General features: G+C 41.4%; 1 protein-coding gene across 1 annotated transcript in view; it reads right to left on the minus strand.

Moving 5' to 3' along the window:
- FMN2 (formin 2) overlaps positions 1-16,359 on the minus strand; it is a 386,045-nt gene that overhangs the window by 328,155 nt on the left and 41,531 nt on the right. Inside the window, exon 2 of the mRNA XM_066383454.1 lies at positions 14,998-15,164. Within this exon, the coding sequence (XP_066239551.1) occupies positions 14,998-15,164 (167 nt within the window). The remainder of the gene's footprint in view (positions 1-14,997; positions 15,165-16,359) is intronic.

Here is a 16,359-nt window from a genome sequence, read left to right on the forward strand (position 1 = left end):
CTTCTCAGAGCGGTATTACTAAGCTCCACTCTCCCTGGACTGGCTTCTATCTTTTTGAGTCCCTAGTATTCTTGACCCTCAATGTCTCTTTCAATGATCTCTGCAAATGTCCAAGACTCTTCATAACATTCACCAGACTCAGAAGTAACACAATTAGTTAAAAGAAATACTCATGACCTAACTACATTGTGCGGGGACAGTTAACCACTAAGAACAGGAGGAAAGTTAGAATGCACTGTGAGTGGAAGCTATTCCCTCTCTAACAGAGGCAGTGTGGCATGGGGGACACATTGGCCTGAGTGCCAGGAGACAGAGATCCGGCTCTGTCAAAACTATTCCAGCCACAGATAAATCCCTTCCCCTCTCTGACCTTCAGTGTCCTCACTTGTCAACTTAAGAAAATTGGCCTAATTTAAATTAAATCATTTTGAGGTCTTCTCCAGTTTTGATATGTTACCATCCCACTGCAAAACAGACATCAATCAGGTATCTATGGTGCAAATGTAAATGGCCTGAAATAGTTGAGCATCCTTCCCATAGCCCGGGAGCATGTTTGATCTTGTGAATCAAAAATATAACAAATCCATAACTTCTACAAAGTGTGGGAGACAAAGTCCAAAGCATTTAACCCAGAAGCAGTTGTACATCCTTTTATTCTACATAAAAAATCCTGTAAACGCCTGACCAGGCGGTGGCGCAGTGGATAGAGCGTCGGACTGGAATGCAGAGGACCCGGGTTCAAGACCCTGAGGTCACCAGCTTGAGTGTGGGTTCATTTGGTTTGAGGAAAAGCCCACCAGCTTGAACCCAAGGTTGCTGACTTGAGCAAGGGGTCACTCGGTCTGCTGAAGGCCCGCGGTCAAGGCACATATGAGAAAGTAATCAATGAACAACTAAGCTGTTGCAACGTGCAATGAAAAACTAATGATTGATGCTTCTCATCTCTCTCCGTTCCTGTCTGTCCCAGTCTATCCCTCTCTCTGACTCACTCTCTGTCTCTGTAAAAAGTAAATAAATAAATAAAAAATTTTAAAAAAATCCTGTAAACATCACAAAATAAAAGAACAAAGTGCAGGGGAAAATGTCATTTCCACGAAAACAACAGGCCCCAGGGATCATTTTACAAATATCCACCGAAAGGAAGAAGAGTTGTGCTTAGATAGTCAGAACAACAAAAATACTATAGTGAAAAGTTTTGCGCTGATAATTGAACTTTCAGCAAGAGAGTCAATATAATTTTCCAAGTACTTCATGTTTATTCTTCTTCTGTAAAATAGGAGTAATCAGGGTAATTATGAAGATTAAATGAATGTTTGTAAAGTATTTAGGACAGTGTCTGGTATGTAATAATCAAAATGTGTTTTTAACTACCGAAGACATTTTAAAAAAATAAAGGCACCAATTCAAGGAAATGACAATGTCTGGCAGACTGGTCACAGAGTGCAGTGGGACCCAGGATTAGCAAATAATTCACAAAGGAGGGAGTGAAGAGAGAGTGGCATGAATAGAAGCACAACAAGAACAGAAACGTGTCTCCCAGACAGAATTGGCCAAAGGTTTTACCCAATTTCCTGCCAAGAGTGAGATTAAAATAGAACCACCTAGATTTTAATTGTCAGCATTGCGTATGTAATTCCTCTCTCTGCTTTGTAAATGCATGTAATTCATTTCATGTATAAATTATTTTAAATCAATCTATTCATTATCAATAAAAGGGCCCCTACTGGAATTGTTTCCAAATATTTTTATTAAGATTTTTTTTTTTAATTTTAGCCAGAGAGGAAAGGAGAGGGAGAGAGACAGAAGCATCAATCCATTTTTGTCTGTGCCCTGACCAGGGATCAAACCAGCAACCTCTGCCCTTCACGTTGATGCTCTAACCAACCCAGCTATCTGGCCAGGGCAATTATTCCCAAATTAAAGTTTACCCTTCATCATAATGTTGAATGACAGCACTGCTGTGCGAATGAACCACCCTGGACCTTGATCTCACTTTCACCATACCTCAGGCAGCAGTCCACTCACCTGGCCACAGTCTCTCAATGACTTCCTCACCAAAAACTGCTCTACGTGTCAAAAAATGCGGGTAGACATCCCTTCTGAACCTCCTCCTCCTCTACACCTTGAGAATCCTGACTCCCTTACTTTCTACCACCCACTCTCTCTGGCCTTGTCTTCAAACTTTGTAGCCCACTCCTTCCACCAGGCCCACACCAATGTTCTCAACTGTTACCCTCACTAACCATTGAGATGCATCCACCTGGGCAAAATGCCACCCTGCGGGCAGTGCCGCTTTACCTCTGCCATCCCGAGTGCCAGCACGGAGCCATTACCTTCCTCGGCCGCTGGCCCTCCTCAGGCGTCCCTTTGTCATTCGTGCAGCTCTCAGTTCCGTTTGTAGTGTTCAAATGAAACGTCTTCTATCTTTTAAACATCTGGTCTCACACCCCTAACTCACCCAGTGCCAGCGGTCATTGCCTTCTAATTCATTGAGGATAATGAAACCAGCAACTCCCTCTCAACTTCCCATCATCAAGCTAAAAAAAAGCCCTCCCGCAACCTGGACCTGCCTTCACAGGTTTCTGTTCACACACAGGCGTCCTTAGCCCTGTCCCAGGCCCCTCGCCTCATCTGTGCTATGCATCCTGTCTCTTCCAGCTTTTTCAGGACAAAGAGTATCAATTCTCCTTTCTCTCCCTAATTTTCAACATCTCCTCTACTCAGTCCCTCCTATCAGCACCTACGCCTGCTCTGAGCCCCTCCCCCCCCATGCTTTAAAGAAAAAGGAAGCAGAAATGTGCTTCCGTTCCCCACTCACAACCCACCATTTCCTTTCCCCAATGTAAACCTTCGAGCTAACCATGTACCGGTACTGATCTCATCTTCCCATCTGCTCACCAACACCGTCACCTTGTGTTCAAACCTCGGCGCCCACGGCACCCCACTCAGTCCCTCTCTGCAAGAACTTTTGGTAAATTCAATGACTACTTAATCTTACTGGGCCTTTTAGCAACAATTTATATTACTTTTATTAAAATTTTTTGATTGGCTTTAGAGAGAGAGAAAAGGGGAGAGAGAGAAACAGAAACACTGATTTGTTCTGTATGTACCCTGACCCAGGATCGAACCAGCAACCTCTGCACTTCGGGACAAAGCTCTAGCCAACCGAGCTATCCAGCCAGGATATATAACTTTTTTTCCAACCTCTTTTTTTTTCTGTTCTATGTCCCTGACAGCTCTTAATCTGTCTCCTTGCAGCTCTGCCTCCTGTTCACTGTATAAACATTCATCTGTATGTCGGGCAGGTCTTGCTTCTCACTCCCCAGGGACTCTCCAATGCTGAAGTCCTCCATCTTTCTCCCAACTCCGAGACACAAATGACCAATCACGTCTGCATAACTTTCAGTAGCTACTCAAATTCAGTAAGACCTAAGTTGACGTGTCCTCTCAGCCTGCTCCTCCCATGTTTTATGCTCACTAAACAGCATCACCCTCTACTCTATCATGCCAGCCAGAAATCCAGGCCTCTCCCAGCATCTGTCTCTCCCTCCCCTTTTATACAACCCACCAAGTCGTTGGGTCTCCTCAGTTCCATAATTCCGAAGCAGTGCTCTTCAAAGTGTGGTCCCAGACCAGCAGCGTCAACAATACTGAGAAGTTGCTCGAAATGCAAATTCTCCAGCCCCACCTGAGACCCACAGAATCGGCAACTCTGAGGATGAAGTGTTTTAACCTTTCCTCCAGCTGATTCCAATGTCCACTGGGGTGTGACAACCAGTAAATTAGGTATCACTAGAATTACACTTTCTTCATTCCCCAAATCCATGTACGCAGTTGCAGGCACTAACTTCCGCCTCCTGGATTATTGCAATGTCTTCTTCAGAACCTTCCAGCCTCCAAATACTACCCACCCATAGAACATCTCTAATGCATTCTCCACAAGCGCCCTGAATGCTCTTTCTAAAACAGAAATCGGATCCCATCATACCCCACCATCTAACAACCTCTGGTGGCTCCTACTGCTCTCAAGATTGAATTCCAATTCCTACACCCTTCTTCCAGACACCTTCATAAATGACTTTGGGTGCCATCTGCCATCTTAAGAGGCCTCTTCTGCCCCAGCCCCCACATGCTGTGACTCTATGCTCCAAGTAACAATGACCACTAAAAACTTCAGACATCTTCTGTCACCCCCAGTGCATACCAGGCCACTAGGAAAGTAAGCAAGTACGTACAAAAGTATCTGCGTTTTCCATGGAAAAATTCAGTAACTACTGTGCTGCTGGCAGGTGACCACACATGGTTAGAGACAGAAAGAAAAGTTAACCTTACACAATAAATTCAAATTTTCTCTATCTCACCTAAGTATAGATCAGGGGTGAGCAAACTAGAGCCCACAGGCCAAATAGAGCCATTCGCCTGTTTTTGTAAATAAAGTATTGATTGTCAGGATACACAGCCATGCTTATTTATTACACAATGTCCCTGGCTGCTGTCACACTACATGGAGGAGTTGAGTAGTTGTGACAAAGACTGTTAAATATTGACAAAGGCCTAAAATATCTTCCAGCTGGTCAACTTTGAAAAACTCTGCCAAGCCCTGATCTAGAAATCAAGGTGATACAAAAGGAATAAATGTCTCAGGTTTCCAAAGTGCTGTAGAAATCAGGAGGAAAAAATAACTTCCTGAGCTCCTGGTTGGATGATGTCCTCAGTCCAAGGCACCTTCCCTTTGCTATAAATTCCCAATCCTATACTCCTCCTGACTTCTGAAAAAAGGCAAGGAAGACCACAGAAATGCCAGTCACATCAACAGAACTAATTAATATTCCATGCACATTCAGGAGAATAAGAAAAATCATGCAGAAAGTTAAACTGAGTCACCCATTTTAATAAAAAGTCCATCCTATAAATTGAAAATGAATTCTGAGTCACCCAACACTGTTGGCCAAGTGGGTGACGAAGAGCCCAGTTGTGACAGCCAGACATGTCACAAAGAAAGGACGGCATGACCTCAAATAGTGTGACTGCCACTAATGTGTTTTTAAAAATCAATTTTTCTAAACTTCAATTAACTTGATGGTTGGGGCTTATTCTAAAAACAAACATGTACCAGTAGCATGTCTTCTAAGTTCAGAGAATTGTGATGAGGGCGTAACAACCAGGACCGACTGTTTTTGCGACAATTTTCTTGGATTCAAAATATTGGGGAGGAAATCAGAAGTCTTGTTTTCTAAAATAAAATATGCACAAAGCAGCCCAGATTAGAAATCTACTAAGTCACACATTAGATTGGAAAATAAAATAATCTCAAAACATACATGTTTAAACTCCTATATATAAAAACTTGGACACCAATGACTACAGGATCCACCATTCACTGAGTGGTAACCTGAGACAAATTACTATATATTGTAAGGATAAAAATAAATATTATGGAGTCTAAAGAAATAATAATTTTAAAATATATATTAAAAACCTTCTGGTTCACACTAAATCATGTGGCTGTGGGAACCTAATTTGTCCCGTGGTAAAGAGAGGTTACTAATACACTGCAATTTTTTTAAATATTTTTTTATTTATTGATTTTTAGAGAGAGGGGAGAGAGAGAGAGATAAAGAAAGAGAGAAGGGGGAGGAGCAGGAAGTATCAACTCCCATATGTGCCTTGACTAGGCAAGCCCAAGGTTTCGAACTGGCAACCTCAGTGTTCCAGGTCGACGCTTTATCCCACTGCGCCACCATAGGTCAGGCCCATTGCAATTTTTTTTATTAAACCATAAATGTGTACAGTCTTCAAAGAAAAAAATCAAGTTAAAACTTCTTATACTTCTTATACTCTTTATGAAATAAATCTGTTTATAACTAAAAATAAAATTGGATGAGAATAAAAATAAAATTAGCCTAAGAATAGTAAAAAGATTACTTTGTGTTTATATTTATTGATTGCTCCTTTTAATAATTTTATCCCACAAGAATTATTCAACCAAGAAAGTCAAACGCACTCTCCGTGGTGAGGTCTTTGAGACAGAGGGGAAATGCTGGGGTGCAAACCACTCTTTTGCCCTTTTTGGTTCTTGTCTTTCTAGGAGTTTTGAGTGAAGCTGAGGCCCTTATTCTGGGGGAGTTGGTATTTAGAAAGCGGCACTTCCCTCTATCCATGCCACATTCTCTCTACTGTATGCCAACGGTTCACACACACACACACACACACACACAGAGCTACAGCTACAAATGAGTAATGTATAAGCTAATATTTAAGTGTTACGCTTCTCCACACCAGAGAAAGCATGCAGTCACTGTGGAGGGGTCATGACCATAACAATAAGCGGGAAGGACAAATTCACCTTCACAATCTGCAGTAACCTCGCCCATAGCTTTTTCTACTCTGTTACATTCTGCTCCATCCAGAAAGATTTGGGAAGGGAATGTGGGGGGAAAACATGATAATTAGAGCAGGAAAGTTACAACTACCAAACAGATTAATAATGAATGGCAAGACGTCCAGAAGCAAAGATCTACAGAGAAAATTCCCAAGCCAGTGACTCCTTCCCAATGACACCCTCAACAGATTCAACTGCACTTTGCTACAGCAGGCACTGTCAGAAACTGCAGTTCCCCAGTGAACTCAGTTTCTGGTCATTCAAGCTCGCCAGAGTTTATCTCTCAACTTCGGTTTGTAAACTTAACTGGGAAGTAACAGTTGGGAGCAGAAGCGGTTAGTACGCACAGAGCCCCAGAGGCAAGACGGAACGTATGGACAGTAGGAATGGGGACAGCACCTCGGCTTGGTGCAGGATGGAGATCGGAGGCACAGGAAGGGAAGAGGGTCCTCAGCTGGGGAAGCATGCAAATGATGAAGGTGGGAGGAGGACCATGGAGTGGCAAGGAATTTGGGTTTTACTCTGAAGGTTTTATATAGAATGTACATCACAGGGTTTTCTCAACTACTGACACTTTGTACTGAATAATTCCTTGTTGGGAAAGGGAAGGGATGTCTTGTAGAACATTTGGCGGTATCCCTGTTCTACCCATTAGATGCCAGCTGCACCTCTGCTCCCACTATAACAAAACCATCTTTAGACATTGCCAAATATATCCTAGAAAGGAACATGGCCCCAAATAGAGAACCTCAAGGCCAGAGTAAGGAGACTGGACAGGAGACCAGTAATGAGCATATCTAAGAAGATAACTAAAAAGGTAAATTATACATATAATTATATACCTTATATTATATATATTCATATATAATATATACTAATATATATATTATATATTAATAAAATATAATAATATATGTTAATAATATATATGGTTAATTATATATATAATTATATATACATAAGTGATGGCTGATCTGAAGGGACTGTCCTGATTCCATTCATATAGCATGGCCTCATAATCCGGCCCTCCACAATCATCTAGAGACCATTGCAAGCACACCCTGTGCAAATTCCTTCAAATATGAACATTTGAAGTTCATATTATCCAGTAGTGTCATCACCTAACCCTCCTCATCACAGACACTAACCAACCACACTCGTCATGGACCTTATCACACGGTCCTGTATCTACATCTCAATACCTACTCCTCCCCAACCCAATGGGACTTCGAGTCCCACCCTGAGCTTCTCAACTCTAATGACAATGGGCATTTCACTCAAGAAACTGGACTTTAGAATCAGTATAGAGGCCTTGGCCAGTGGCTCACTGGATAAAGCACCAGCCCAGTGTGTAGATGTCCTGGGTTTGATTCCCAGTCAGGGCATCCAGGAGAAGCACCCATCTGCTTCTCCCTCCTCCCCCTTCTTTCCCTCTTCCCTTTCTGCAGCCAGTAGCTCGGTTAGTTCGAGCATGGCCCTGGGCACTGAGGATGGCTCAGTTGGAGTGTGTCAGCCTCAGGTGTTAAAAATAGCTTGGTACTCAAGCACTGGCCCCAGATGCTGTTACCAAGTGAATCCTGGTCAGGGCACATGCAGGATTTTGCCTATCTCTTCTCCTCTCACCTAAAAAAAAAAATAACCTGAAAATACACTCTAAGGATACAAGTGTGCCTGGTGGAAGCTGGGAGGCCCATGGGGCTTGCACTAGGTGGAAGAAAAGGCAGAGGCACTAATTAGCCTAATGGTCAGAGGTGTGTGAGGAGGCAGGAGACATTATCCAAAGTTTGTAGAACAAGAGCAAACAAAGAAAATATCTGAAGGGTAATATATAAGGTTAAAATGAGAATTATTAAAGGGAAACCAGACTAGCCATAGCAATTATACTGTAAGGAACAAAGAGGAGTAGGGAAGAGGTATATCTAGATCCTCATCCGTTACAACCAGGATGAAAGTAATGTTGATAATATCAGCAAACTTAAAATACTCAAAATCAAGACCAGCTTAGCAAGAGCAGGGAGTCCCACACCAGGGGCAGGACTGACCGTGGGAAGGTAGGGCGAAGAGCACCTACTGCTTGTCTTTGCAGCCTGGCTGCCCTGTAATGGGCTGAACATTTTACAGTTCATTCAATTAAAAAAGAATTTAAATGAGTAAAATTGAGGGAAAGGATCACAGTTTCAACCTCATTTTTTTACCCTCCTTACCGTGGATTTAGGCAAGGGTTACCTAAATAGACGTAAAATATGGCCATAAAATGAATTTTGCTAAGTAAAATCTATTGTATTACTGACTTCTGTGTTGAGATTAGAGAGAATTGTGCAAGAAAAGAAATAGTCAGCTAAAATAATTTTAAAAGCTGGTCTGCACATTAAGTATAATTTTTAGACTGCATTTCAAAGGACAACAATTCTCCGAGAGTTAATCCTATACACAGTAATGTTTCAAAAATAGAAATATAGCAAAAAAATCATACATATATATATTCTCTAAGAGCTGAAAGATGTCATAGATTTTACTGCTTCTCAGAAACAGATTTGCATGGGTTCAACTAACTAGCATACAGCAATCCTGCTCTGAAAAAATATTAATTCAAATACAAATGATCAATTCTATTTGTTCAGGTTAAGTCTTCATTCTGACTACTGGTGACAATGAATAGTGCCCATTGCCTTAGTTTTCTGGTAGTGGCTGATGTTGATCATCAGTGCTGACTTATCTTTTAACAGGTTCAAGATCATGTCTGTTTTATTCGTTTTTGGACTGAATTTTTATGTCTTCTTTCTCTTTAATTCTAGCTTCACTAATGCACTTATCCAAACCTATGTCCATTTAAAGACACAACATGGAGCTCTTACCCATAGAACAGGGGTCACTACATATATAGCAAAATCAACAGATCTGTTGAACTCAAAAATGCCCTGCAACCAAAAGTATTCTACTAAAAAGACATTTAAGATCAGTTATAAAGGATTAAGTAGGTATAACCATATACTCCTGCCAAAATCCTTGAGCCAAGTAAGCTGGCTTTATTTTTTGTTATGTAAAGGTAATCATGTGATATCTGACACAGTTATGTTATGATTGAAGAAATCCTAGAAGAGCTTGCTCATGCATAATCAACAATTATGTAAGATAATCATGGTTTGCTGGAAAATAGATGCCCAGGAATATGACCCAGAAAAAGGGATTGCAATATGAATAAAGGCATTCAAAACAAAAGGAGTCTTCAGCATCTTCACACTGGACTTGTTCTTGCAAAATGACTTCTATTCACAACTAACAGGCAGTGAGCCAGGCCCGTGATTGGCAACAGGCTGAGCACCCATCCACCTTGTTCATGGGTGGCAGGGCAGGGGCCAACACTTCCAATTCTGTGGTTATCAGAAGTGAAGGTTTTGCTGTATCTGAGAAGTTGGGAACTGTGGTAAAATTTTCAGGAGCATTTTTTCCCTCCCACTTGAGAGAAATGACTAAAATAGATTCCAAGAAAAATGTTTTTCCTCAGACCATAAAAATACACCGTGATCTTCCATTCAACAGGGCAATCTTCCTGTTCACAAGCAGTAATATTATCTGTGTGTTTTCTCTTGTTATCTTTAGAATTGTTCTAGCTTAGAACTCTATTTGAAAAATAAAACAGAAACAAACAAACAAGAATGCAAAAGGCAAATATGAGAATATTGAGAATAAGACATAGGTTGATAGTTTCTAGGTCCCCAGATTAGTAATAGAAATGAGGATTCCAATGTTATTAGACCCTGAACTTTCATTCTTTCTTTCTGTTTTATGAAAACATGACTATGAAAAGGGCTGTCAGCCTTTTGAATGGCTGAAATAGTGTTGAGTATCATGACCTTAACTTTGACCAGCTAATAAAATCGATAGCATTCCACTTAGCAAAAATCAAAATCTAATGTTTGTCAAGTAATATGCCAGGTATTAGTTTGCTAAGCAAACAGAATTTTATTCAAGAACAGCATTTAAGGAGCACCAGTTCTGTCCTTCAAACATTTTCATCCTAAAACTCATCTGTCTTCCCCATCTCAGTAAATGGCACAACCACCCACTCTGCTACTTAAACCCCAAAACCAAGAAATCATCTTTGATTTTCTTTTCCCATTGCCCTCTGGTCTAACCCACCAGAAGGGCCATCAGCTTTACCACCAGAATCCATCCTGCTTCCACTGCCTCCGCTCCCTATCCCTCACCTCCATCCTCCCCCACACTACCGCCACCATCTCTTGCTCAATTACTGCAATACCCTCCTGACATTCCAGCTTCTAATTCTGCCCCCTGTACTCTACTACCCAAAGGCCAGGCTGAGTGATCTCTGTGAAATATAGAATGTGTTCCTCCCCTGCACAAAATGTTCCAACAGCTCCCACATTTTTTAAATCAACTTTCTTTGCATAGCATTCAACGTTCTGGTTGCTAAATCTTTTGTCTTTCTTCCATGAAACTTCAGCTATATAGGCCCTCAGTCTGTGCCTTCCTTAAATTAAGCCAGACTTGTGCTCACCTCAGGCTCTTTGCACTTGCCACTTGAGATTACTGGTAGGACCCTCCCATGGACCTCATCTTATGACTCCTGAGTGAGGCTTCCCTTTACATTTACCCTATCCCAACTGCACTCACTCTGTCATATCACAAGGTTTATTTGCTTCATCTTGGAAGCCTAAACATTGCCTGGCGTGAAGAATACATTTGGTAAACATTTGTGAATGAAGTAACATTATCACTCAAAGGTCTTTGCCTTTTAGTATTTTTGAAACTTTAACGTAAAATGTAAGAAAAAAATATGACATTATTTCATATTTTGGATAGTGTTTCTAAAGCAAAGATAAGGCTTGAAAAATGTATAAAAGAAGGCCCTGGCCAGGTACAGTTCAGTGGGTTAAAGTATCATCCTGATATACCAAGGTTGCAGGTTCTATCCCCAGTCAGGGCATGTACAAGAATCAACTAAAGAATGCATAAATAAGTGAAATAACATATCAATCTCTCTCCTTTTCTCTCTCTCTCTAAAGTTTTTGAAAGGTTAAAATGTATAAAAGTAATTGGACTAAATCAAAAAAGTTGACTGAAGTCAGCTAATCCATAAACGGCATCACTGAGGTTCCCAAATCAAAGCTCTATGGAGAGAGGCAAGGCCCAGCCAAGAGGAGGTGGGGTGCCCTCAGGGAAGGGTGCAAAGTCAGGGCTGGAGACAGAGCAAAGTAGGAGCTTATTCCCAAAATGTATTCTGTCTCGAAGGGTAACTGTCCTCAAGAGAACCATTGGTTAGAAATCTTATCGGCAGTGATTTTCTAGAAATCATCAGAGAGACTAATTTACAGGAACTTCTCTCATCATCCCTCATCCCCCCACCAATACCTCAGTCTGCATAACTCCCTGTATTGTCACCCCTTCCGAGTTTTGAAGAAAACTTTGACTATGCTTATAATAAATGCACAGTTCTGTTACTGAAGTGCCATTTAAGTATACAGAATAACATTTCTTAATAAACTACCTTTAATTTTGTAACTGTTTGGTATTCAGTTTGGCAGAAGGAATAAAGAGACAGCAACAAATAAGATAAAGAGAAAATGCAATCACAAAGTTGGGAGAAAGAAATTCCCCTTCCCTTACCAAGGAGCTCAGTTGATTAGAACATCATTCCCAGATGCCAAAATTGTGGGTTCGATCCCCAGTTGGGGCACATGCAAGAATCAACCAATGAATGCATCAATAATTGAAGCAATAAATTGATGTTTCTCTCTCTGTATGTCTCTCTCTCTCTTCCCCTTCCTTCCTTTCTCTCTAAAATCAATAAATAAAATTTAAAAATAAAGAAATTACCCACTCTGAGGAAATTATTTCACATCATATTAAGGGATTTTATTTGGTGTTTGCTTTTTGCTCTCTAAGCCACATCCCTGCCCTCCAGAATAACACGCAGGATGGAACAGGTGGGGGGTAAGAAATAAGAAACAGCTAGTTCAGTGATTTTAAAAAAAGATTAGAATTATCCTATTCTTTTCAGTTTATTCCAATTCCACATTTATTGAATAAGACTATACTTCTGAGCTTTAAAGTAGGAAAGAACAATCAACTTGGGAATAGTTTTAATCAAAAAGCAAGCCATTAGACATAACTAGTGTTTGCCTCTATCTGTACCATATTTATTCTAATCCCACTTGCAAATTAATATATCATCTAGAACACAGCTCTGTAACACTTTAGCCCACCATACTCCCTGGGTCCTGTCTCTGTTATTAACACACAACTCTCAAAAAGTATAAGAAAAAGGGAAGAAAAAATTTCAATTATCTAATTCTTCCCATAGAAGAAAAAGATCTATCTATCACTGATTGTCTGCCATGTCACCAAAAATAAACAAACAGCCTGACCAAGTAGTAGCGCAGTGGATAGAGTAAAAACCTGGCATGTTGAGGACCCATGTTCAAAACCCTGAGGTCGCCTGCTTGAGTGCAGGCTTATCTGGTTTGAGTGCAAGCTCACCAGCTTGAGCGTGGGGAACCTGGCTTGAGTGTGGAATTATAGACATGACCTTGTGGTCACTGGCTTGAGCCTAAAGGTCACTCAGTGGCTGAAGCTCACTGTCACTGGCATAAGACCAAGGTCGCTGGCTTGAGCAAGGGGTTGCTGGCTTGGCTAGAGCACCACAGTAAAGGCACATATGAGAAAGCAATCAATGAACAACTAAAGTGCCTTAACTATGAGTTGATGCTTCTTATCTCTTTCCCTTTCTGTCTCTGTCTCTCTCTTTCTCTATCTCTCTCTCTCACTCACCAAAAATAAGTAAGTAAATAAATAAACAAACAGATAAGTCTTAAGAAGGAAGTTTCACAAGTCACAGGACATCCTAGGAAATCTCTTTTTATATCTAATTACTTGAGTTTATTTCCCTCATAGTATCAAAAAGATCTCACAACTACTTTATGTGATTTTCTTAATACTGAAGAGAGATTCAGAAGACCACAGGTTGTAATGGGTATAGAAGAGAAAGAAGAAAATCAGGCATCTGGAGACATTTTATTATCGACCATTGCATCTTGATCTCAGCCAGGGATCCTTTTCATTGTCTTTCAAAACTTATCATTATTTTGCTCCTTGATCAAAAGCATATACATTGGCCCTGGTCACATGGCTCACTGGATAAGGCATCAACCTGGTGCACCAGAGGTCTCAGGTTCAACCTCTAATCAGGGCACATTCTAGGAGCAATCAATGAGTACACAACTAAATGGAACAACTAAGTCACAGAATTCATTGATGCTTCTCTCTCTCTCTCTCTCTCTCTCTTTCTCCACCCCTCTTTCCTTTGTCTCTCTTATTTTCTCTCCAATCAATGGTAAAAAATTTTAATTAATAAAATAATGCATTTTTTAAAAAGTCTGTAATAGTAGGGGTACCAATGGGAGCAATGTAACTCTCAATGACAACTCTGCTTCACGAATACTTCTGCACAAATGTGCTAACCAGACCTTCAATTTTCTTATGAAAAATTCATTTACTCATCAAAACCACTGTCGTACATGTACCACATATCTGAGAAAGATCAGCAATACTCTGGCTTGACAATAATAATCCAATCCAATTATGCTGATATTCATAATGAATTATGAATATGGCTTTTGAATTACTGTTCTGCAGTATTAACTCTCTTGTTGACTGGGAGAGGGGGGAGAAAGCAGGCAATGCTGCTTCATGTCAATATTCTGTACACAGACAAGTAATGAATGCAAGGAAACAGCAGGCTGGGGCCTGAGGAGGCCCGCGGCCCCTGGGAACCAAACTCCTGCCCTGCGGAGCTGCTTCTGAGGGAATGTCTATGTCCAGTAAAGTCAGAAATACTGATCAGAGCCACTCTAAAATCATCATTGAATAAAGCAGGCTTGCGAACTGTCAAGGGTGGCCACCTGTTAAGGAAAAAAGTTTTGGTATATATTTTTAAGAATATCCTAGGAATCTTACCATTTGCAACAGGATGGGTCAACCCAGATGGGCACTATGCTAAGTGAAATTAGCCAGACAGAGAAAGACAAATACCATATGATTTTACTTATATGTGGAATCTAAAGAGCAAAATAAGCCAACAAATAAAATAGAAACAGACTTATAGATACAGAGAACAGACTGATAGTTGTCAGAGGGGAAGGGGATCGGGGGGGGCTGAGTGTATACAGTGAAGGCATTAAGTAAAACTGGAAAATAAAAGAAGTACAAATTGGTTACAGAATAGTCACAAGTATGTCAAGTACAGCATATAGGAAACACAGTCGATAATACTGGAGTGACTATGTATGGTGTCAGGGGGTACTGGAAATCTCAGAGGACCACTCTATCAAGTATATGGTTGTCTAACCACTAGGCTGTGCACCTGAAACTAATACAAAATCATGTTAGATGTAAGCTGTAATTGAAAAAATAAAATGATACCCTAGTTAAAAAGGAAAGCGTAGAAACAAACACGGGGAGCTGTTTAGAGGCTGAAGGGCCAGAGGCTTGCATCGCAAGCTGGTTTGTAAGTTACAGGGTGACTGAGCAGACACACACACATCTGCTCTTTCCACTGCAGTCTGCCTCCGGGGACAGAAGCGCGTTCTACTCACATCAAACGGAGCTGACCCTGACTGGGCGTTCTGATGACACGGTTCCCGGAAGCAGTCACTGAAAGGAAGGAGAAGCCCCATGGCAATGATCCGCGAGCAGAACTTCTCTGCTTCCTCCGGCGGCCCGTTCTCCTGCTGGCTGAACAGCTTCTCCAGCAGCGTCCGCCCTGCAGGGGAAGCGGCGGTTAGAAAGGTGCGCTGACAGGTGCCTGCTCAGAACTGTCCCAGGGGACAGGGACAGGGGACGATAAATGCAGCCAGGGAGCAACACCGTTGCCAAGGCTACTGACGCGTGCAAAGAGAGGCCACACAAACTCACAGAAAGCCCTAGAGTCTGAAGCCTGGGCTACCGCGTGGGGAAGGGGCAGCTCTGTTTTATTCTCCCATCCCCCAAAATACCTCCCGCCCCAAAAGAGGATGGGCCACTACTGGGCCCAAGCATCTTCTGCAATCTGAAGAAGGTACCTGGCCTTCATGGGTAACCCTCTGCCCTAGGCAGCAGTGAGTAACCCCCATTCGGCAAGGAATGTCAGTGTCTGGCATTCATTCTCAAGCATGGCAAGGGGAAGGGACAGGGAAGAGGAGACAGGGAGGCAGGCAAAGGCACCAACTCTAGGAAGGGAAAAGACCAGTAAAAAAAGTATTCTGAAAAAGAAAGTGACAGAGAGAAACTAAATTTTCTCGGATGCATCTCAGAAGCATAATCTAGAGTAGGTCCAAGCTTATTTCATTTATTGTTTCCCTAAAAGAGACAAGAGAACTGGCTGAAGACTCTAGAGGGCGGGGTCAATCTGATCCCTTGGTTCTCAATCCTGGCTGTACCTTAGACTCACTGGGGAGGACAGAAGGATGGAAGCAGGACCCGGGCGTTAGTATTTTATTGGTCACCAACTGATTCCAATGTTAGTAAAGAGTTGATAACCACAGGTCCAGTCCTTAATCCATTCAAACATGACTTGCTCTCTAATTTATTATCCTTCAGAAAAGTATTTAGCTGGTTCCTGCATTAATCAACTTCAGCAGGGTCACAATTGTTCTCTGAGTTCTCACCCTTTTCCTGCCTCTCCCTCTAAGTATGGGAATCGGTCTTCAATTTAGATTTTAAAAACCACTTATCCAGAGTAGTCTTTCGTGGGACCCTATCCACTCTTTGGGTACCCTTCAGAACTCTTTTGTGTGATTCATTATTTACTTAATTATTTGTGCAATTTGTTTCATGTTTACCTCCCCTACTAAAACATAAACCCTCTGCCAGCCAGCAAGTATCCTGCAAACCCAGCTGCTTACACATAAGAAGCATCAATAAATATTTTCAGGACTTCTGAATGAATACCATGTGATTCTGTGACGAAAACTCATTCA

The sequence above is a fragment of the Saccopteryx leptura genome, chromosome 1 (genome assembly GCF_036850995.1).
Source record: "Saccopteryx leptura isolate mSacLep1 chromosome 1, mSacLep1_pri_phased_curated, whole genome shotgun sequence".
Classification (NCBI taxonomy): Eukaryota; Metazoa; Chordata; class Mammalia; order Chiroptera; family Emballonuridae; genus Saccopteryx; species Saccopteryx leptura.